The sequence below is a fragment of the Ambystoma mexicanum genome, chromosome 3q (assembly GCF_040938575.1).
Source record: "Ambystoma mexicanum isolate Mex_15411 chromosome 3q, UKY_AmexF1_1, whole genome shotgun sequence".
NCBI lineage: Eukaryota > Metazoa > Chordata > Amphibia > Caudata > Ambystomatidae > Ambystoma > Ambystoma mexicanum.
Window position 1 is genome coordinate 256,054,013 of NC_090926.1, and position 24,829 is coordinate 256,078,841.

General features: G+C 43.8%; 1 protein-coding gene across 1 annotated transcript in view; it reads left to right on the forward strand.

Moving 5' to 3' along the window:
• Positions 1 to 24,829, forward strand: part of GLS2 (glutaminase 2) — a 579,026-nt gene that overhangs the window by 396,304 nt on the left and 157,893 nt on the right. Inside the window, exon 11 of the mRNA XM_069653689.1 lies at positions 17,579 to 17,629. Coding sequence (XP_069509790.1) covers positions 17,579 to 17,629 — 51 coding nt within the window. The remainder of the gene's footprint in view (positions 1 to 17,578; positions 17,630 to 24,829) is intronic.

Consider the following 24,829-nt stretch of genomic DNA (forward strand, 5'->3'; position numbering starts at 1 on the left):
GAGGTAAGAAGGTAAAAGAGGACGTGGTAACATGAGAAGGAGAGCAGGTGCAGTAGGAGATGATAGCAACAGGCAAACCTGTGCTATCAAACGGGGGAGTTGGGAATCAGGGTTCAAGGTGAAGTTGTGAAACCCAAGGAGAAAGAGGAGCTGAGAACATTGGAGTCCGGAAGTTACACAGAGGATGTGGAGGAAGGACTATCAAGAGGAAGAGGTGTTAGTGAAGGTGGCACAGAGTAAGTGGTAAGTGTAACATCACGGGAAGAAGGACCCCCAGAGGAGCTAACACCTTGAACAGCAATAGGGTTGGAAGTAGTTATAGCACGTAGCGAAAGCCGTACAGACCATGCGACGACAACAAGAGAGGAGGAGGGCAGTGAAAAAGTGAGGAGGTGAAGGAGGACTATTAGAAAAAGAGGCCAGAGGATCAGGCAGATAAAGGAGGGACTGAAGAGAAGGTGATGGGCAGCAACTTTGATATTCAGGGAATAAAAGATCTTGTTGGGATGTCTGGTCCTAGACAGGGCCAGATAACAAGAGTAGGAACAAGACTGGACCGGGGAGATTATTGTGAGATCAGAGGTGAGGGTAGACGAACCAAGAGGAAGCACAAACAAGGCCATATTCAAAGGACCCCTCTCCAGCTCTCCTTGCCAGCTACACCCACTGGTACACCTGCTTTTCACCCACAGTGTTGGAGCATGGGACCCTGGAAAGCTTGCATTTAGATCAAACAATGAAGAAGGTATTGGGTCACCCTAAAGCCTACAATGCCAGGAAGGGATAACAAAACTCCTCTTGCCCTTTATGAAATGGAACGATCATCCAGGGGAGAGGAAGTCCTAGGAACCTGCAAACGGGAGTGAGGACATTGTAAAAAGGTGGAAATCTTTGAGGGAAAGGGGACTGGATACCATCTAAGAGAAGAACCAACCAGATCATTGTTTTGTTATTTGCAAAGATCCAGTTTACATTCGGCCGGATGTGTTTATATCCTGCTGGAGGTGTAACCCTTATTTTTAAGGACAGCCTCACTTGCCTGATCTTGCCTTGGACGTCAGATATCAAGATGGAGTTAATGGAGTTAATGCTGGTGAGAATATCGATTACACCGTCCTTTGTAGTACACTTTCTCATATATCACCTCCCTGCGCCTCCTCTTGCATGGCAGCGTTTGGAAAAGCGTTATTCCCAACTATGTCAGGATTAGCTTTAACATATAATCTTTGCAATCTTGGTGATCTTTACATATAGGTTGATTTCAGTGAGAATGCAAGGGATGCCTCCATTCTAACCTGTATGGAAAGTGTATCTTTGTATCAGGTGATTTCCAGACCCACACACACAAAGGCACATATTTTACACTACATTTTTGCCTCTTTTCAGTCAATGCGTGTCTTGACGGGACAGAATTTGACCTGCTCTGATCATTACTTAATCCCCTTTGAGATTTTTCTATCCTTCCCCTTTGTTCGGCCTACCCAGCCTAAAATTTTACAAAGAAACTGTACACTGGTCGAGAGCCCTCCGTGCTGGCTGAGCAAGTTATTTCTAAATATCAGTCTTCCACTAAAGGTCCTTTTCCTTCGATTTTGTCGATAGCATGGCTCATTACAAGTTTCTCTGTGGCTGCGGAGTGCCTAGCGCCACTGAAATAGGAATCAAGGCGATCTGTCCACCGCCTTCTTCGACACCATTGACTATGCCATCCTTCTGGCTGGGCTGTCCGAAAGCATAATGAGGCAAGGCACAGACAACAGATTCAATATTTACATAAAACACCTTTAATACCTTGAATGTAAGGATAGAAAAAGGCCTCACTTACCCAATGCTAAAGTGGATTTTCCCTACCTAAATAAAACTAAGGAAAGTCAGAGTCAAAGAGTTTTCAACTGTAGAATCTGTCTATGTCCAAAACCTATCTTGCCGTACAAACTAATATATACAATGTGTAGAGATGTCAGCAACTAAAAGAAACAGTGCCCAAAATAGAGCTCTCAGCTTCCTTTCAGTTCCCTTCCCCAAATATAAAGCAGTTACAACTAAAAGTCTCAAAGTTACCTCTTTTGAATTCAGGCTAAGGTAGTTTAGTCAGCACTCGGGGTTCCCTACCCAAGTTCCAAGTAACACACAAAGTAGTTCAAGTCTCAGGGTTGCCGACCCCAAGACTTTATTCCAGCAGCAAGTCTCAGGGTTCCTTCCCCAAGACTTTGTTTCAGCACAAAAATATCCTTGGTGTCTTTAAAGTTTATGGTCACTCTTGTGCCCTCTTTGCATGTGGAAATTGTGCCCGTGTTGAAATAATCTTCCAGCTTTGTTTTAATATTCTAAGTTCACAAATGTTTTCACTTATAGAAAAGTTGCATTCATTTTAATGTTCAACATTTAATGGCTTGGCTTCACATTAAAGGTCCATTTTAATTCTGAACTTAGTATTTAATAGGTCTGCTTTCTTTTGAGGTTTCCACAAAGTTCGGTATTCATAAAACAAAGATTATATTCAGTTTAATGTTCATTAGGTGTGGGTTGCCTTTGTTAATATGTGTATTCAGTTCGATATTCATTCAATATAGTTTGTGTAATTTTTGGTGTTCAAAAAGCACGGGTTGTGATTAAGATTTCTTTCAGTTCGATATTCAGAAAGATCATGGTTTGCATTCAGAACGCCTTTTGTTCACCCCATCGTATATGTTCAGAGGGATAGCTCAGGGCCAATGCAAACGCAGCGCAGCACAGGTTTGAATCATGATCCTGCGCTTAGAAACCAATCTCTGGTATTAAAAGAACAATTATAATAATTTTTATCATAATTATAATACACTTCAAAAGTAATGTTTAACCTTTCAGAGACTTTAGAAAACATGTTCTCTCCCACACGCGACTACTCCGATGCAATGTATTTCTCCCTTAGCTCAGTGTAATTCTCGCGCACCGAGTTTCTCAATTGAAAGAAACTCACCGGTCGCATTGAAAGCCAGCACAGCAGTCTGGTTCAGGAGGCCTTCTGCTCCGCGCATCCAGCGTCTTGCACCTGCCCCTCAGACACCCCTGTGTCCACATCTCGGCACAGGGGAACGAGCATCTTGAACTAACATAAAAGGGACAGTCTCTATACATGGCTCCCTTCGTAACGTTCAGTTTCCTGCACGGAGTCCCAGCTCCCTCACCACACTTGTGCTGGCCTTCCTGCTGCTGTTCCACATATAGGCTTCACTGCTTCTCCTTCTCTCATACTGCTGGGCTGGTCTCCATGTATACACCTGTAGCCCCTTGACAGACTGCAGGTGTGAGTATTCAATTAGCACTGCCTGACCACAATTAATGGTACATGCCTGACCCTGACAGCTCCTGCCATGGATCTTCTTCGTCCCAGGACCAGAGTGGTTAAAGAGTATGGTTTTCATTGTTCTTAGTTGTTTCTTCTTCGTCTCAGTACTTTCAATTGCCAAATCGGGAGTAATTAGGGGAACAGGCTTATAACAGCCTATGAAGATAGGAGATGGGTTGGGTTGGTCACTAACAGAAAAAGGGGGATACCATGTCTCGCTCAAGAGCTCCCCACTTCCATTCCCCAAGGACCCTCCACCCAGGTGATCTTCCCTCGCTTCTCCGCCCCCAGGGTCAGGATCCAATAGCGATGGCCTTTCCCTGGCCACCTGCGTAGAGAATCCAAGGGGTTTAGGAGTGAGAATACCCTTAGGTTTCTCACAGCTACGAAAAAAGCCAGCGTCACCAATTCGGTTTTCAAATGGTTCCAGGCCTTTCTGGCACTCAGTTCACATTCGATTTCTCTGTCTCCTTTTAGAACCTCTGTGGTGGCGGTTTCATGCAGCATCCCTCAGGTCTTCGCACTTTAACCCCTGCTTTTTAATATTTACATTGAGCCACTGGCCTGCTGAATCCGCTCTCACGGTTTTCAGTGTTTCTCCTATGTGGATGACACACAGCTGCTGTTCCAGCTCAATCTTGAAGAGTGAGGGCACTGCTGGATGTTTGAGAACTTGTCTTGAGGCAGTTAGTGACTGGAGGGTTCCAAATGGCTGAAATAAAATGGTGCGAAAACTGAGCTCTCAGTAATGGGCCCCCCAGCGTGATCCGCTCTGTGGACTACTGGTTTGTGGCCATCGTCTCTGCGTCTTTTACCTATTCTTGCCAAAACAGTGAAAAATGTGGCTATTAAGATCACAACCTCATTATCTTCAGAAGCCCAATTTAGTTCCTGTGCTAGCCTCTTCAAACTAAAACAGTTGAAGAAAGTTTTGCCATACATTCCAGCCAGTTTTCATGCCCCGGTCATAGCTGCCACTATTAATGGTAGCCCTGACAATTGTAAGAATACCCTTCTCTCCCAGCCTTCCTATCTACTCACTTTCCTGCAGGTGTTGCAAAACGCTGCAGTTCGCTTAGCCTGGGGTATTTCCTACGGCCAGCTGGCATGCCCGGCTCGGCGCGACCTTTACTGGCTTCCTGTTACAGCTCAGATTCAGTTTAAATTGCTTTGTATTATCAATCATGCCCATTACAAAAAGGCTGTCAATCTGCAGAGGAAAAAATAATGCTGTAGCGTCTGGGTCAACTGCTGCACTCTGCCCAAAGCTCTGGAACTCGCTCCCACTCTCTCTCTCCGAAGTATCCAGGAGTTTAATTTATTCAAAGATCGATTGAAAACCCATTTATTCATATACTTAGTCTATCTGAAGTGAAGGAAATCCAGAGACCAAAGAGGGTTTTCTGAAAGTATTATTGCAAAAGGAGGCCCTCCTGTGCAAGATGGATCTGAGCTTTGAACAGGTTGTCAGCCTTATATACACTGGGCCTCATTACGAGGTTGGAGGTAGCCAGGGCACTATTAGCGCCATGGCTGCCTCCAAAATGGTTCCGACTCCGGTCTGGTGGATGGAGCAATTACTGGTCCATTCCGAGGTTGGCGGGACCGGTAATTCCCCATTCACCATAGGTCTCAATGGGAAGGAGGAAGGCGGCAATAACGGTACCGCAAATTGTGGTACCGTTATTGACCCCAGTATCCCTTTGCGGGTCCCGTCCTTAACGCCTGGTAAAACCAGGCGTTAAGGAAGGACCCACAAAGGGAACTCGTAGTAGGGCGGTAGGGGATTACCGGCACCAGTGCTGGTAATCCATTACCGCCCACCTTGTAATGAGGCCCACTGTGTTTCAAAACCCTAGTAGGTACTAGGTTACTCAGGTAACCCTATAACATGTTGATACACTGACCGCAAGAGTGGCAACTTAATAAACAAATACAACTTTGAATGTAGCCATCACTGTAACATGTTTATGTATACGGTTAACTACCTGAAGACACATTTGTTTGTTTCAGTTGAATTTGATACTTAAAAAATGCATTCCTCATAACTGACATCTATAATTACACGGCCCACGGTAGTGGCCGTGTAGTTATGGTTAAGTTGATAAACTCATAGGAAGAGCACTTTTTGGGCGACTTATAACTTTGCTCCCCCTGGACGAATCCACACCAAACTGCAAAAAAAAGTATATGGCCTACTCTGAATTTATTTGCAAAGTTTGGTGAGGTTTGGTCCGGGGGGGGGGAACTTATAGGGGGGTCCCAAAATTTCTTTTTTTCCCATAGACTGAATGGGGAAAAAAACTTGCTCACGCCTACAGCCCAAACCACTGGATGGATTTTCACCAAATTAGCGGCAGGAGCAGCGGCTTGGTCCCGAAAGTGTGCTTTTGTAAATTTGGTGAAAATCCGTCCAGTAGTTTTTTTTTTTAAAACGACCAAAAAGTAGGTCACAAAAAATTAGTGATATCTGTCTGCTCCGCGGACAGGACACCGATTGGTTAATCGGCTTGCGTCATGTCCGCGGACATGCGACGTGTTCGCTGATTGGATGGTGAAGAGCATGAAGTGTGTCAGATTTTTGGAAATGCCCGCCAACCTGGATGCGCGAACATTGGCTGGTGACCGTGGACATCACTGTAAAAACATATTGAAAAACACAAAATTGCACTTGTCAAACTTATCAAATAATCTCTGGGGCGGTGAGCGGTGATGAGGATGGGATGGGATATGGCTGCAAGAAGCAAAAAAACTGGTGTTTTTTGCCGCAAAAGTCAGCAAACAGTTCGGATGTTCGCAAACAGTCCTGTAAAGTTCACGAACACCTCAGCATTACAGGGTTGGTGAAATACAGTTCTTGGATGGCTGATAACTTTGGCGCCACGTAATGGAACTGCATGAAATTTTGCATGTATAATTCTGACCTGATTCTGTGTGAGTATGCAACGTTCGGTGGGATTCTGTCATAAGGGGGCAAAATTAGAGGGGGGTCCCAAAATAATGTATAAAGTCTTATAAATGAGGTGCCATTTGACAAATCTACACTTAATTTGGGAAACTGATAATACATTTTGATATGAATGTTTTTGCAAAGTTTGGTGGGATTTTGTGAAGAGGGGGCAAAATTAGAGGGGGGTCCCAAAATAATGTTAAGGCTTATAAATGAGGTGCCATTTGACGAATCTACACTTTATTTGGCAAACTGATAATAGATCTAAATATACATGTTTCTGCAGAGTTTGGTGGGATTCTGTTAGGAGGGAGCAAAATTAGAGGGGGGTGGGGGGGTCCCAAAATATTGTAAAGGCTTATAAATGTGGTGCCATTTGACAAATCTACACAAATGTTTGCAAAAAGATTATAGATCTAGATATAGATGTTTTTGTAAAGTCTAAATGGATTTGGTCAAGTGTGGGCTAGGTTATATGACAATTGTATGTGCATACATTTGACACTTTTGAAAAAATAAAACATGGGTGGATTTCCAGGAAACTTGCGTAAGGAGCATTGGCAAGGACCTACACGCATGGTTATGCAAATGTGCCATTGTTTTATTATTTGACGAGTGTCATAATGTAGCTACAAAAAATAGCGTTATACCTTTAGTGACTGAGGGGTAGCCTGTGGCCATGGGCAGTGGCCAGATTGTGTCCGGGTCCGGTTAGGATAGGTCTGAAAGGGAAGAAAAATGTGATTGTGGTAATATGGTCATAGGGTTCTCTTTTTGCCTTTTGCAGGCTGCCATGGAAAGCGAAGAGGGGCCCTGTATGGAACCCTCGCCTTCCCTTTCCATGGTGGCCATCTTGGAAAAGGATTTTCCTTCCTACTCCGTGACACCGCAGGCGTCCCGGTGTAGGAAGAAAAATCCTCTTTTTAGCACCCGGTTTCCTGCTTTGGGAAAATAGGGTGCTAATGGCTTTCATCCTCCATTTCAGGGGCTGCAATGGGAGGATAATGGTCCAGAGACCTCGTTATCCAACCTCGCTTAGCTTGTGCTGAAAACTTGGGCTGCTGGGCCAGTATCCACCGTTCCAGTCCCTGGAACGGAGGATGAATGCCACAATATTTTCATTAGCATAACACAAAATGCAAATGGAAATGTTGGAAAATGTTAGTTCTATTTTTTTAACTGTAAAAGATGGTTCCTAAAGGAATATATGTCTTTTGTTGTTTTTGGATGTATTTTTTTTGGCAGGAGAGCTGAGAACGAAAGGTGAGGAGGGAAATGAGGAAAGAGGAACCAAACACTAAAATGGAGGGGTAGGTGGACAAGGGAAAATGTTGCGCATGTGTTATTTCTAAGGTAGGGGGGCAGTGTTTCTCATGCTCCTTGTTACAGCAGTGGTGGTGGCTCTTGGGGAGGAGGGATGGCATTAGCTGATGCCATTTTAAGATGAATAGCAGTTTTGCTAAAAGTATGTACTGAGTACTAGATTGTTAATAGATAATGAGTAGGAATAGGTGTTGGAGCTGTGCAAGGGAAATTTTGAATTTGAAAGCTCCTAGATCAGTAGAAAATGCCATTCTGAACTGTCCGCAGAGCAGAGATCTTATCGTGAAGTGCAGACGGGTTCTCGGGCACGTCATCATGCCGCGCACCAGCATATGGTCATGTGGCACTGTCTGGAAGGTCCGCTATGAAGTCAGATGTTCGTAGACGTCTACGGATGCAAAACTAGTTGAATTAGTTGCAAAAAGTGTATAGAAGTGTTAAAAATTATTCCAGAAGGTGGGAAATGGCAGAGTTTTATGGTGACACTTTGTAAATGGGACACAAATATTGCTATATTGGGTAAGTATGATATTAGTAAGTTGTAAGAAAATAGCATGCACTGGTAAAAACTTATGAAATTCACTGAAAAACTTTGCTAAAATGGAAGTTATTGTTAAGTTGGACTAATAAAAACCTATGAAATTCAATGAAAAAGCTTTGTTAAAGGGACGCTATGGTTAAGTTGCACTAATAAAAACCTATGAAATTCAAAGAAAAAAGTTTGTTAAAGGGACATTATGGTTTCAAGTAAAATCGAAAAACCCCAGAAATTCGCCAGTTATGATAAGCTAAACAAACATAACTCACGCCACCACAGTGCACTGCTAAGACTAACACCCAGGAAATCAAAGATGACATCGCAAATGTCATTGATGACATCACTGATGACATCACATGTGAAATAAATTTTGATGAAAAATCCCTACAAGGAGTTGTGTTTATATTGTTGGTAACGAAATGTCAGGGGTGATTGGGAGACCTGCCGAAAGAAATTCTGTCTTATTTTTTGGGGGGTGGGAAAGGGCATATCAAGAGCTGCGGGGGTCAGGAATATAAAAAAAGGGGTAGAGGATAGGGATGTGGGTGGGAGGGGGCGGGTACCCCGCCAAAAATAATGTAAAATTTGTTTGATTCGTTTTTTCGGCAAAATTTGTTGTAAAAACACCCATCGTAAAAACAGGTGTCGATGAAAGGTCATAGAATCCAGTAGAGATGTATATATAACACATCTTCCTCTCTATACACAAGGAAATTACATATACATTTTCAATCTACTTTAGGCCTCATGGCTATTCTACCTTTATTCCATGTGGGTCCACCATTTAAGATTACTGCATCGTCCATTACTTAGCCAATTCTCATTGGTCCAAAAAATTTGCTTTCACCCTTTAAAACTCTGCATGGTCTGCGAACCCAGGCCTGATCTGTGTTCTCCACTCTCCTGAGTCTGGCATTACATTTTTTATCATATACTCTTTTTACATGTTCATTTTCTATCCTTACCTTTTCTCTCAAACCTTCTTTGTCCCATTCTACCAAGCGCATCTAGCCATGGAGGAGCCTGTATGCTAATACACGCCTTTCCATGTCATCTTCCCAGCATGGATAGACATGCAAATACCTTGCATTAGAGTCCTGTTGAACATTTCCATGATCCCTTTTGTAGAGGGATGAAAATGGGGTGCTGTCTTGTGGTGTTGCACACCCATACCTTTCAGAAAATTCTTCATTAGCCTAGATGTGAATTGGAATCCATGGTCTGTTAACATTTCTAGTGGTATCCCTTCTCTCTGAAAGATGTTATCCAAGAATTGCACCACAGGTATGGAGTCTGCCTCGAGAACAGACTTTACTTCTACCCATTTAGAATACAAATCTACTAGAACCATCATATATTTTTTAAACACGTTTTTGGATTATAAAGGTCCTAAAATGTCCTGGGCCACATTCCCATGGAAGCTTGGATAATTCTATAGGTAGGAGGGGTTGAACATGTGTTCTAAGTACCTTATTAGATGATGAACACAATGTACAAGCCTTGATCATCTCTTCCACCTCACTGTCCAATCCTGGCCACTAGTAGTCAGCTCAAAGTACACCTTTTGTTTTAGAAATGCCCAAATGACCAATTATGAGCTTACGCCAGTATTTTGTGGAAGGATCCTAAACCCAAGTCAGGAATCTACTCTGACAAATAATTTAGTACTAGTTCTCTTACTTTGCCAAGTTCACGGTCTCTTTCATGGCAGTATCCCGCACATCTTGTCAGATGGACTCCCCACATACCCAAAATACCTCCTGAATTGGTTCTTCTGTTTCTTCATCACTAATGCACCCATAGTGTCTGGAAAGATAGTCATCAATGACATTACTTTTCCCAGAAATGTGCCCAATAACAAACTCATGTCCGCGTACGGATGTCACCCAATTGACAATGCGCATGGACACACCATCCAAACCCTTTGGCTTGAACAATGCAACCAGGGTTTTATGATCTGTCAACATTGAAAATCTTCTGCCTCGTATGAAAGTCTTAAGCTTTGTAATAGCCCACACCACACCACTGATCGGACTTCCTTCTCAATGACAGAATACCTACTTTCGGCTTCCTTCCATGCTCTTGATGCAAAAGCGACAATTCTGTCACCATCCTTGTCACACTGCCCCAAGCCAGTGCCACTGGCATACGTCATCAAGAATGTTTCTTTAGAAGTATCAAAAGAGGCAAGAATTGAAGCATTAGAAATTGCTTTCTTGATACAATGAAACTCCTTATCCCACTCACTGATCCATTCAAAAGTGCAGCCCTTTTTGAAAAGAGCCCTGATGTTTATGCATTTATCTGAAAAGGTCCTTACACATTTTGAGTAATATTCAACTACCCCTAAGAATGACATTACCTCATTAGTATCTTTTGGAGGTGAGATTTGTAAGATCGCTTTGACTAAGTCCTACCTGGGAGATATCCCTTAACCGAAAAAGTGGTGCCCCATGTAATCAATTTAAGAAGACCTAAAGCAGCATTTAGATTTTTGTAAGGTTAAACCGGCTATGTTAAGTCTGTCCAGTACCTTTTTCAGTTTTGAATCGTGATCATTAACCAGTGAACCTATAACCAAAATGCCACCTTGAGAGTAGAAAACATCATCAATGTCAACCGCAATATCCTTTACTGCTCTTTGAAAGAAGGCAGCTGCAGATATGAGTCCAAAAGGCATCCTTTTAAATCTGAATGTGCCTTCACAAATGATGAAGGTGGTGAGGTCTCTGGATTCTGGATGGAGTTTTATTTGGTGATATGCTGATGCAAGGTCAAGGGTGGAGAATATTTTGGCACCAGAGGTGAGAATGACCAGTTCCCCAGTATTTGGAAGAGGAAATTAATCTACAGCTACGCATTTGTTTAATGGCCTTAAGTCCACACAGAGACGAGTACATCCATTGGGCTTGCTAACTACCACGACTGGGGAGCCCCATTCAGATGCAACAGGTTCAATAATGTATTTTTCAACCAATCTCTTCATTTCTTTGGAGACTTCCTCCCTTAGGACAAGCGGTACACATCTTAGCTTGGCCGGGACTGGGATAGTTCTCCTTTTTAGTCTAATCTTGTGGCACCTCCCTTTTAAGCATCCAAGGCTTTCTCTTAAAACATCAGACATATTGGTTCCAGGGGATGCGGAAATGGTGGCGACACAACCAGGAACTCTGGGATTAATTGTCAAATCCATGTCATGCTGCTGGTACAACCCCAAACGGCATCCTCCTTTGTCAGAGACGCAGACTCTATCCTTGGTGTTTTTGTTCTTGCACTCCAAGGTTGCCAGAAAACACCCAAACATGGAGATTTATGAGCCTCCATAAGCACTAGCCTTAATATGGGTGGGTCTTAGACTGACATTGGAGAATTTGGATTGAAATGTGTCCCTATTAATAATAGTACAGACAGACCCTGAATCAATCAGCATCTTTACAGCTACACCATTAATCAGTACTATGGAGTGGGGTTTTTCATCTATTCTTTTGGAAGGACCCACTTCACAAACCGACCAACTCACACCACAGGATTCATCATCAGAAGCAGTTTCCTCTAGACATTAACTGTCAGCATGTTCATAAGTTTCCTTTACAACCTTTCTATTCTGGCAGTATTTAGCAAAATGGTCCCTTTGTCCACATTTGCTGCACTGTGCCCGGTGACTGGGACATTCAAGATTGTTAGCCGAGTGAGAACAGCTCCCTCATCTAAAGCCTTTCCTGGGTCCTGAGGAAGATGAGAATTTATTGATGGCCCTTTTGTGATCCTCACATTCATCATTTTTTTAAATGAGGTTTCTCTTTTCCAGGTTTCTTAGCTTTCTGCGAGACCACAGCATTAATGATTTCTTTGCATTCTTTTGCATCTAACTCTTTGACACATGCTAAAATGTGTTCCAACCTTTTGGCAATCTGTAACAAGTCATCTAAACTTGGGTCACCCCTTGCCCAGATTGCTTCTCTTATTTTTTGCCTCCCTTACCTTCAGCATGAAGCGGTCACCAAGACATTCGTCATAGGAAGGGCCAAAGGTTGCACTTGTTAGCAGGCTCTCTAAGAGCTGTAATGAAACAGTCAATTGACTCATCTGTAGCCTGCTCCCTAGTGCTGAAGTGGTAGCATTGCAGAAATCTTTATTGTGCGATATAGTACATTGATTTATTTGACTTTTCACACAGTTAACACATTTAAAAACGTTTGAACACAATTTTGACAATTCGAATATCTTAAAACCACAATTTCCACATAGTTAAATTTTACATAATACAATATACAAAGTGCAAATTACAAATCCAAGTACAAAATGCAAAGTTCTGAATTCCAAATACTAAAAACACTGGAAAACCTAAACTTGTGTCCCATTAAGAATTGCAGAATAATGCAAAAGTTCTTCTCTTAATGTTTGTCTAATTCCTTTAAAATTATCCCATAAGCTGAGGGGAGATCCACACTTTCACCAGTTACTTGAGGGTTGTGACCCGATCTGGGAGTTCTTTAGAATGTGCCTGGTTTCATTGTCCAAGTAGTGCATTAAGAGAGCCCTGCTTCTCACCATGTCGCCATAGATGGCAGTGACCTAATCAATGAAATCATCCCTCCACATCTCCCATGGGACCACAGGCTCACCAGGTGTCTGAAGGAAGTGTGGGAGTAAGTTAGACATGACTGCTTACAACGTTACCCAATACGAGGGGCAATACTGCAAGCAAAAAGACTAACTCAGTGAGTGCTACCGTGGGCTTAACAGAAAGCACAAGTTCAAGAAAAGCCTGGTTGATAATATAACAGTACAGGGAGAGGGAGAAAAGTTAAATGTGGCAGGTATTGTGAGGCCTGGCAAGCAGGGTACACGTGTACTGCAGTGAAGATCTATGGCAAATTATGCACAGAGCTTTAAATTACTAACACCATAAAAGCAAACGAGACCAGAAACATTGGTACAGCGAATCCCGAGCAATGCCACCCAGCTGGGAGCATAACCGCGCAGCAGGTGGAGCGGCAGAGCAAGATCACTTTTGGCAGTTAGCACATGACATGTAAACTAGACATGTATTGTAACGAAGACCTGCAGCAAATTATGTACAAAGCCTGAAATTAATCACAAGAAAATGAATGCAGAAGAGCAGAAGCGTTTGCAGCTAGGAGTTCACTTATGAGGTTACACGGAACACCGCCTTGGTCATGATATGATATGATATTATATGATAGTTTATTTATATAGCGCCTATTCACAATGTGCTTCAAAGCACTTCAAGGCAAGGGAGAGAACAAGGGAAAATACAATAACATTCTTACAGGCCATGAACAATAAGAATGTGAAATTAACTATCATATTCGGCCTGGCGACATTTCAGATAGTGCAAGAGCTAAGACATATATAAGGAAGGGAGGGGGAGACAGTGAAGGAAATGTAAACAGACCTGATGACATTTCTGGTAGAGTCAGAGATTAACAAAAGGTGAGGGAGAGGGGTGCAGAAAGGGAGGGGAGGAACAAAACAAGCGACTAACGTAGTAGGCCTGACGACATTTCAGATAGTGCTGGGGGGGGCGAATAAGTAGGGTAGGGGGAGGAGACAGGTAGGGGGAGGAGACAAACAAGGTTGCTATCTTACTAGGTCAAGGACAATTCTGATAGAGTAAGTGCATAGAAGAAAGTAAGGGGAGGAGATAGGAAAAGGGAGAAAGGGAGAGGAGGAGAGAACAGAGGGAGCAGTGAAAAAGTGGAGAAGCAAGAGGGGAGAGCGAATACAATTGCAGAAGTCAGTAGTAACACATAATGTTGCGAGAGAACAGCAAATACAAACCAGGATTCAAGATGAAAATGGGAACACCATGATTCAGGGCCACCATGAGTACAAGATGCAGGGGAAGTCCAGCATGAGAGTTGAGAGAGGGTGAAGCACCGTGAGTCAATGAAGTCCATAGAAGTCAAACCAAGCATTGGCAAAAGGCGTTGATGGGGAAACCAGAATGTATCAGAACAGACTCCTGCAGAGGTAGGCTGTAGGGGGAGGAGAAAAATGGAAGGAGGGGAGGGGAAGCAGGGTAGAAGAATCAAGCAAAACAGGCAACTCCTGTATGCGAGAAGGGGAGGCCACAACAGAACATCACGGGGGACCAGAGGTGGGGATGGCCTGTGGGGACAGAGGGAGTAAACACATGTTGGTGCATGCTTACCTGCTGTCTGGGCAGGGATTCAGGCCCTTGGTCCTTCTGGTCCGAAAAGGCCCAACCAGGAATTGCCTTTTTCTTCATCTGCCCTTCGCCTCGGACGTCCGGGCGAGAGTCGCCCTTGATATGAGTTAAGAGCTAAAGGAAGAGGTAGGTCTAAGAAGGTGGGCGGGGCTTAGGCCAAAAGAGCGGCAACCATGAAGGCACCAGGTGGGCGAGGCTAAATCCAAAAGAGTGGCAACTAGGAAGGCATCAGGTGGGTGGGGCTTAGGCCAGGTGACCTAGATCCACTTGAACCTGCTACCCACCTGCAAAGGAAAAGAGGCTGGAGGGCTGCTTAAGTAGGGAAAAAGAGCGGCAACCAGGAAGGCACCAGGTGAGTGGGGCTTAGCCAAAAGAGTGGCAACCAAGAAGGCACCAGGTGAGCGGGCTAAGGCCAAAAAAGTGGCAACCAGGAAGGCATCAGGTGGAGGGGTCAAGTGACCTAGATCCACTTACACCTGCTCCCCACCTGCAAAGGAAATGAGGCTGGGGTGCTGCTTAATTAGGGAAAAAGGTGGGTGGGGCTTAGGCCAAAAGAGCGGCAACCAGGAAGGCACCAGGTGGGCAGGGCTTAGGCCAAAAGAGCGGCAACCAGGAAGGCACCAGGTGGGCGGGACTAAGGCCAAAACAGCGGCAACCAGGAAGGCATCAGGTGGGCGGGATTTAGGCCAGGTGACCTAGATCCACTTGCACCTGCTCCCCACCTGCAAAGGAAAAAAGGCTGGAGGGCTGCTTAAGTAGGGAAAAAGAGCAGCGACCAGGCAGGCACAAGGTGGGTGGGGCTTAGGCCAAAGCCTGCTGGGAGTAGAGGCGAGAAAGTTCAGCAGGACCACATTTCCTTATGAGTTCAAGTCAGGTTCTTCAAAGCAGAAAGAACAAATATTGCCTCTGGGCATCCAGGAGTCCTTGAAGTACAGCAGAGAGCAGACGGAGCAGCGGGTTCCCGTCACTCTGCCGATGGTGAAGGCATGGAGGCTCTGGAGAGGGGGTCCTATGCAAGCAGCGTAGCATAGAGTTAATCCACTGGTAGAGGAGCAACAGGTGGGGAGCCAGCGAAAACAGCGCACGGGCGATGTTTATTAAGCCAGTTCGCCTGGGGAGCCTGGTGTAAGGTGAGCTAGCTGAGAGCCTCCATGGGTTCAGCTCATCACATTCTGAAGTGAAGGGTGTCCAGAGACCAAGGTAAGATTTCTGAAAGTATGTATTCTTGCAAAAGGAGGCCCTCCTGTCCAAGATGGATCTGAGAACAGGTTGTCAGCCTTATAAACACTGTATTTCAGAACCTTAGTGGGTTCTAGGTTACCCAGGTAACCCAATAACATGTGTTATTACACTGAGCACAAGAGTGGCAACTGGTTAAACAAATACACCTTTGAATGGAGCTATCACCATAATATGGTTATGTATACAATTAACTGCCCCAAAACATGTTTGTTTGTGTCAGTTGACTTTGAAATGCATTTCTCATAATTGGCATCTGTAATATGAATATAAACAAAAACCATCACCTATATACAGAAAAGTGAAAACAGTACCCACAGCCGAGATTTATATGGGATACATTACTCATACATTACCGTAATAGTATTTCTGATGCTTGTATCTGCTTAGATTAACATGTATTACAGTTGTTTTCGAAACTTGAAAAGTGATGTCAACAGGGCAGGCCAGTAATACTATCCCTAGTGTGACGTCCACTGTACCCATGGTCCTTCACGCAACATTATCCATCTGCATTTTACAGCGCATTGGGTGAAGGTTGCGCTATATAACTGTCAAATACATAGACGTTGGCTCTTCTCGTAACGAATCTCTGAATAAAAATAGTAAAATCTAACATATGGTTTTGGAGTACTTCTTGGTCCCAATCCAATGCTGTGACAGATGCAGTTCTTTCTTCTCTAATGCACAAACCTCTTGAACCTATGGCTCTTCAAGGCTACAAATGGTTACATGGAATGCTGCCCTTTTGGTGGCCATTAGAGAGTTTCAGGCTTTGCATTAAAAAGAACCATTTTTGATTGTTCACGGAAACAAGACAATGCTCCACATTCATCCTTCTTTTCTTCTGAAGGTGATGTTGGCATTTCACATCAACCCAGAAATATGTTACTGTTGTTCTATGCTAACCAGGATTCTAAATTTGACTCATCACCTTGATGGAAGCAGAGGTCTACAACTCTACATTTCTAGGACTTGGGAAAACAGGACATGTATTACCCTGTTAACCACATACTGAGGTACCTCCTGTTGCATGAAGGCCACTAAGGCATCCATAGCAAGATGGTTCAATTGAGGTCCTGTCTTATGGAAGCCTACATGCTGAGAAAGATAGAGCCTTCAAAGGGTACTCACGCATACCTGGTAAGGGCAAAAGCTGCCTCGGGAGCTTTTCAGCAACATGTACCCTTATATGGTATTTGCAAGGTGGCAGTGTGGGTTATACTCCATGTAATTAAGTGATTGCACTTCTTGTTGGATTCAAGCCCATTAACTGATCCCTAGTTTGGCCAGTTCTCTACAACATACTTGGTTACCTGCATGGAGGAACATCATGAAAAAGTGTAAGTGAAAGCTACTGAGCATTGGAAAAACTGTACTCTTCATCTCTAGTTGGCTGTCCACCATGTGGGCCTTCCTCAGTTCCCTCTAATAAGAGACAAGGGTCTTTCCAGCTAAAAAATCACGCGAGGAGGTGCTGTGTCACAGGTGTGGCCACAGAGGCACTTCTGATCCGTTTGATTGTACTTTAATGCCGAGCTCCACCATGCTCCGGTGCGCCCACCTTTTGGGGACAATATCCCATGAGCATGGAGGAAAGGGGACTACGGGCTATGAGTATAGCTGTTACTATGGTGAGTATCTTTCACGTGCGTGTACCTGCATTTCAGCACCATCAGTAGTGCACATGCACACATCTTTGCATCTAAACTGCTTAAAAAAACTTTTTCACTCACCGAATTGCTTTTTGATTTTTTAATATATGCAACAAGCTGGTGGCTACATATGGATTGATGTCAAACATTTAAAAAGTGGCGCTCTCAGCAATTTAATAACATCCTAGGCGGGATGGTAGACAATGTCAATGTTTGTGCTGGCTTGCATGGTTAACCTTGCTGTACATGGTTTTTCGACACTGCAGCCATTTTAAGGCCATACAGGTGCGTTGTGTTCTTTTGAGGAAGGCTCCCTAACCTTTTCTTTTCTTTTCCTGATTTTCCACAGTGCTTTCCTGGCGGTGCCAATATGAAGGCAGCACTCGACTTCTACTTCCAGGTGACAAAAAAAACACACAAAAAATAAATAGCAGGGACTGTTCCTTATTTGACTTCAGGCAAAGTATTCTTGTCTACTTGGGGTAAGGTTGCAAATGGTCAGTGAATTTTAGGTTCTACGTTGAAATAAAGAAAAAAACAATGCACAAAACACAGCATTTTCTTAGCATTGTTTTAAGTTTTATAATGCAGAGGGAGACCCTTGCGCTGTCCACAACACCCACCTACTTATTTTATTCCCTTACCCAACCCGCCATCTATTTAATGTAAAAAAGGTGCACATTTCAACCAAAAACATGTGTTGTTTTTAACCTCATTGTTTTTGGAATTTTTATTTTGGGAGGATTACCAAATTTAGTAAGATGCTCAAGAAGGGAAGCGTGGGAAAACCAGGGTGTTATGTTAATTGCTCAACAGGCATCGATTAGTTTACAAATTAGCAAAACAACCCCCTGTGTGTTTGTTCCTCCTTTCTCCAGGGTTTCTGCACAGTGGATGAGGTCAGGTTTCGTTGCCGGTGGGAGGGGCTCAGGAGGGGGGCACCAGGATTCTAAATGATTCATGGGCAAATCCTCACGGGTCGTGAATGTTTTCTGTTTAGGGACCTAAATATTCCCTCAAATTAGCGTGGTCCAACGAGCGCAGGTAGGGTGTGTAAAATAATTATGGGGCTTTTGGGGGCTTCACTCCCGAGAACTTTTTAAAGAATAATCTGCTGGAATTACATAACTTGTAGTACAATGCTTGAGAAAATGGGGTAGAAAGCTACATCTACAGTTGGTTCTCCCAAGGGAAACACATGAATAAAAATCCAGTAAAGTTCGTATGTAAGTATGATTCGCGGCCAGTCATGTCTGGTCAATATTTTCAGTGGAAGGACCTGAATATGTCCCAAAACTAGCACGAGCAACCAGCATAGCGAGTAAGCCCAAAACAATGAAAGGGGTTGAGAAGTGTTCCTCCAGGACATTTTTTAAGCTAATGTGTTGAAATGATGCCTTTTGCAGCATTATTATTTGAGTACATTGAAATAAATAGCCCTACAATTTACAGTTGGTTCTCTAGGGAGCATATGAACAAATCCAGCAAATGCCACGTCACCAACAGTCCACTAAACAGAATCACTTAACACCATTTTCATGAGGCTGCGGCCACAACCTATCTATGCCAGTAATTGTTGGGGGCCCGCCCCCCGGTCACCGGAGCGGGCCACCCCGATGTCGGAATCACCCGACATGGCCAGTCAGGGCCATGATCACGCGACCCGCAGGGGGCAGGGATCACTCTGCCCTCCCCAGATTACCGGAGCGCCCAACGGGCTGGGACAGCCAGCTCGCACCATCCTCGGCTCTGGGGACACCTAGGCTGAGGATGGCAAACAGGCCATGGTCACATGGCTGAGACAGGTGTATGGATGACGGGGTTTCCCAGCAGGGGCACCGTCCTAGAGCCAGGCCGCATGGCTAGGCCCACAGCACGCTGTGCAGCACCAGCATGGTGCACCAAAACATACGCAGGAGTCAGAGTGGGATCGACTGACGAGCCGGAAGCGGCTCATCCCTTTTATTTGCATGGTCACATGGTAACCCCATGTGACCATGACATCAACACTGGAGGGTACCATGTCCCCTAGAAGGGGCGACATGCAACAGTAATGGTCACTGTAAATCCCTTGCATGAGGCTGGGACCACAATCGCAGTTTGTCAGTAATGACCACAGTAAATCGCATGCATGAAGCTGCTGTCACAATCTCCGTTTGCCAGTAATGGTCATCTAAATCACATGCATGATTGAAGCTACTACTGCTGCAAGTAATGGTCACTGTAAATTACTTGCTTGAGCGCGAGTGAAACCACAACCTATTATGCCAGTAATAGTATGAAAACAGACAGTTATCAACATTGCCCAGCCCCCAACCCTCCAACTTCTCACCTCCCACCATACAAACACAACTGTGATGCTAACTTACACGCGGGGCCGTCTTAAGGCACTATTGAGAGGAGCCGGAAGCGGCTCATCCCTTTTATTTGCATGGTCACATGGTAACCCCATGTGACCATGACATCAACACTGGAGGGTACCATGTCCCCCAGAAGGGGCGACATGCAACAGTAATGGTCACTGTAAATCCCTTGCATGAGGCTGGGACCACAATCGCAGTTTGTCAGTAATGACCACAGTAAATCGCATGCATGAAGCTGCTGTCACAATCTCCGTTTGCCAGTAATGGTCATCTTAATCACATGCATGATTGAAGCTACTACTGCAGCAAGTAATGGTCACTGTGAATTACTTGCTTGAGCGCGAGTGAAACCACAACCTATTATGCCAGTAATAGTATGAAAACAGACAGTTATCAACATTGCCCAGCCCCCAACCGTCCAACTTCTCACCTCCCACCATACAAACACAACTGTGATGCTAACTTACACGCGGGGCCGGCTTAAGGCACTATTGAGAGGTGCACCCTCACAGGGGTGCACAAAAAAAGGGCACATTGGGGCACACTGCATCGCTCCTTAAGCTGGCCCTGCATACATTTATAATGGAAAAGACAGAACTAACTGTCCCCGAACACCGAGGACAAAACGAAACTGGGCAGCTTCATCGAGCATGAAACTGTGCGAGCTCTGCTTTAGACTGTAAACAGTTAGTTATCTGATTAATGAACAGCTGTCTTTGATGGATCGAGAGGGAATGAACGCTCTAGGCCGGATGGGAGCTTCCTGCGTTCACAGACACTCCTGGCGCCTGTGAGAGGGAGGGCTCGGAGGGAGCAGCAGGGGCCTTTCTCGGCCAGGCCTGGCTTCTTTCACAAAGAAAACGCACGTCAAAACAGGGAAGGACTTTCGTTCTCATGTGTGTTTGCAGTGTGAATGAAGCTAGGGCAGGCTGAGAAGTGCTGCAATCTAAGCCATTGCAGTTTCAAAGCTCAGGCTGATTGCCGTTCTTATGCAAGGCCACACACAGCTTCCGGGACGCCACAGTCCTTTAATTACCTTCAATTTGCCACTTTCTCTTATAACCAGTACGCCCTTTATTTATCACGGATGGGATCATTACTTTAGCAAGAAGGTTGTTCACTTAAAATAAAGCCCCCCTTTTAAAGGTTTGCCCTGATGTCTGACATGTAAAACAAAGGGTTAATTTATATGGATACAAGAATGCTCTTAACATCTTGCACAAAAGCCTGCTTGAAGTTTGTGACAAAAGTAACCTTTTACCCAATTTGCGGTCTAAAAGAAAATATTTATTTCAGGCTTGTAATATTTTGCATTGTGTGAGCCTTCTAGTTTTCCATTCAGGGTGTGGAAAATAAAGCAACAACAATATTCTTTTGCTTTAACATGTGTCTCTAAGGATTCATTTATTGTAATGTTGCTATGAGATATGTGTATTTTGTAAGTAAACTACCCGAGCTCTGATGTTTCTCAGGGCCACGTGTGAGAGGGCCATGAAGTTCCTGTTTTTTTCTATTTGGATTCTGGGACCTGTACTTTTTTTCTTCCGTTTGAAATCTAGGAAAACGGAAAGTCCTACACAATTCTCAAACCTGCGGCCAGCACTGCTTACACGCACAGCTACAGTCTCACTCAACTAGTCTTACATATATGCACACACATCATGCATTACATTCAAGGAAACACACAAGCACACATGCAGTACACCAAAACACACTTACCTTAGATCGCCTCTTCACTCTTCAGACAGCTGAGGAGCATAGGGAAGAGGCACAGGCATAGTACCTAGCAGTAGGGAAAGGATCAAGAAATGCTGCACCAGCGCACTCCAGAACCACTAGACCAAACCGGGGTGCGCCGGCGCTGCATCGCCAAGCAACATGATTTACAAGCAATCTGTGACGCGGGTTGTGTTGCGCGCAATTGTTGGCGCATGCCCATTCTTTTTTTAAAATTTATTTGAAGAACCAGGACTGGTGCTCAGAGCAGAGTGCCAGCCCTGTGGAAGATAAGGGGGGTAGACCGCACACCAGGCCGGATCTGGGGGAGGGGTGCATTTGACCCCCTTCACTGCTATACCCCCTTACTGTTTCTGTGTACAATACGTTTATCCCACAAAAACCTGTTTATAAAAATAAACAGGAATAATATCTAAAGCTGATCATACAAAAAATGAATAAAATATAATTTTATATGTACCTAATTTGTAAAAAGTTACAATTTAATAAGAATCATGAAAAACTTTAAACTGAGTAAGCACTGTGAAATAGTTTACCATTGTGAAAAGTATTATTAAACAAGCACATAAAAACAAACAGTACAAAGTGCTTTCATATAAAGCTGAAGTGCCTTATGGCTTTGTGTACATGTTTTTCCAAAGGATGTAGATCTGTCGAGGCACTGCCGGGGTTAATAACTTGGCAGAAGTTGGGCAAGTGCAGAACTCTCAGTTCATGTGTAATTGATTTTAATTCTTGGGTACCTCCATATTGCAATATCACATTGCCTCTTTTAAAAAAGCATATGATGTTGGGGACAATGTTTGCCGGGTACAAGAGTTCACCATAAAACCAAGCCATTGTGACAGGAAACTTTAGCCATGTGTTCTCTCCTCTTATTGTGTACTTACATTTTTTTAAAAATCAAGAAGATTGATTTGATGATACCGAGTAATGGGCTTTGGAAAAAGCATGGGACAGATCCTATGTTACAGTATGTTTATATCCCATTTGTAAGTTATTATGTTATTAGAGTGTTGCCTCCTATTTTTACTTTGGCCTAATCCTTTACTGTTATTTAGAATTATTTGACTTTTGTCCCTATAAAAGATACACAAATATTACAGTGCATTTAAATAATTTAACAATATTCAAAGCGTATTGATGTGCATTATCCTCATCAAGTCTTGACCATGCCCATCACAGTGTGCAAAATGCGTAATTACTTTTTATGCCACTAATGGGGAAGGGGAGTCCATACAGCAGGAATTTCAGTACTGCTGAAAGCACTATTCATTTAAACTATTCAAATGTTTTCCTTTAACTATTAATCATTACAGTCGTCTCCACCAATACATTTCTTTGACAGGTGTCATCACAAGAACAAAATGTTTGTCTTCGGGGCATGATCTTATCATGCCATGCAAGGCAGGCAGTGTTATGCCTTGCTATTTGTGCCTTGATTGTTTGACTTCCTCGCTGAACTGCTCATAGTTCAACTTTCTACTTTGAACTGTAGTTCTCCCAGGTTCCCCACTACCCATGTGTCCCGCTATACTTTTGCTCCTGTCTGTCCCTGTAATTTCTCCCACTGGAGGTTGTGCTGCCTGGTGTCCCACTGTGATATTACCCCTCAGTCCCCATTGCAATTAGTGCTCTACTGTGTTTTGCGCTCCAAACCCCAATGAAATTTCACATGACTGCTCCTAGATATTGCAGCAAGACCTCGTAGCATGACGACTAGAAGACATTTCGTGTTTGAGTTCTGTGCTGGTTGCCTGTCCCGTGATAATCTGCAGCTATTAACTACCATGCTACCTACTTTGGACTTCATTTGGCTGTTTCTCTTAGCTGTAATGCTTGGGGGGCCTCCCAACCATCATGTTGACACGGGCCTCCACTAGCACTGAAAGATCATCAGCTGGCCCTGCACACACAAGGCCTCACCCATGTCTCTGACCTTACACACAATCAAGGTTGTGAGACTGCTCAGTGGGGTAGCAAACCACTTTGGGGATATGAATTAAATCTGTAAGTGACAGGTTTTAATGGTGCTGTTACATAAAATTAAATTCTGCTATATGCTGGTTTACATATTCAAGTCAATTCAGCATATCAAGAAGCAGCTCTGCGCTTTTGAGAAAAATGTTTTTCTGGACCGGCTCACCCTTAATGAGGCCCATTGTCTTACTTTTTGATAATAGCTCTGTGAACTACACACCACCAGAAAAGTGGGCTGTAAATATAAGACAGAAACATTTCTGGTTAATACAGAACAGAAATATTGCTCAGTTTTTCATTAAATCTGACACGTGCATCCAGTGTTAAAGATGCTATTGCACAAAACACGGCATTGAGCGCAAATGGTTTTGCATCGGTTTATCCTCATTGAAAAATAAGGAAACCGTTCTCAGTTATTTGCTTGTTCAATGAGCAGCAAACACATTTGAAATGTTTAATTTGTTGTTAGCATTTGAGTCACTGTGAGCAAGGCCCTATCAAATAATTAACCCGATCAAAAAACATTTGCTTACAGCCACAAAATGTGAAGTGCATGTTTTCTTTCATTTTTAAATGGTGAGCATATAAGTTGGCAAAGAAGAGTAGTGGAGTACAGGCAAGACAATTATATGAGCTAACATGTTGGCCTGAAAATGGGTGTGATGAACTGGAGGAGGTGTCGGATATTGTGGGCAACAACTCGGACAGAATCAGCGGGAAACCTGCAAACTTTGCTGCACACGGAGAGGCATACCCGGCTACCATTATTAGGCAATCTGCTACTGGCACAGAAGGAATGAATGAATCAAACAAACTGCTTGCATAACGAAGACCCAGAGATACTCGACTGGTCTCTAGGTGTACCTATTGAGAGATATGGCAGTGAAGAAAAGCAAACTGCATAACCTGAAAACACCTAAACATGGCATTGTCCAGACAGATGAGCTGGAATATAGATTCCAGACAAACTAGATAACGGAGGTCATCAAAATCATCTCCAGTTTAAAACCGTCAAGATGTCAAAGCGACATATGCCCTGCCCCAGTCATCAAAGACTGTGTTACAGAACTTGCCCCATTCATCACCTCTCTCATCAATAACTCTTTCTCACAAGGTGCAGTCCCCAAGAATTTGAAAGAAGCGTAGGTCCTCCCGCTTCTAAAAAAAAAAACATCCCTTGATCCCAGCATCCCTACTAAATACGTCCCATTACGACGGTCCCTTTCCTCCTGAAAATCCTTGACAGCGCCGCCTACCTCCAGATACAGGAACATCTGGAAACTAACAACCTCTGGGGCCACGCCAATCGTGCTTCCGACCTAGAAACGGTACGGAAACAGCACTCCTTGACCAAAAAAGACAAATGGACAGCATAATTGACAATGCAATGGAAAATTAGCCATACTACTTCTCCTGCAGCATTTGACTTAGTAAATGCTATTGCCTGAATAAAATAATTCCTCTCTGAACGTACTATGAGAGTTTTTTCAAATTTAGCTAACGCCGCACCTGCCCCTGTT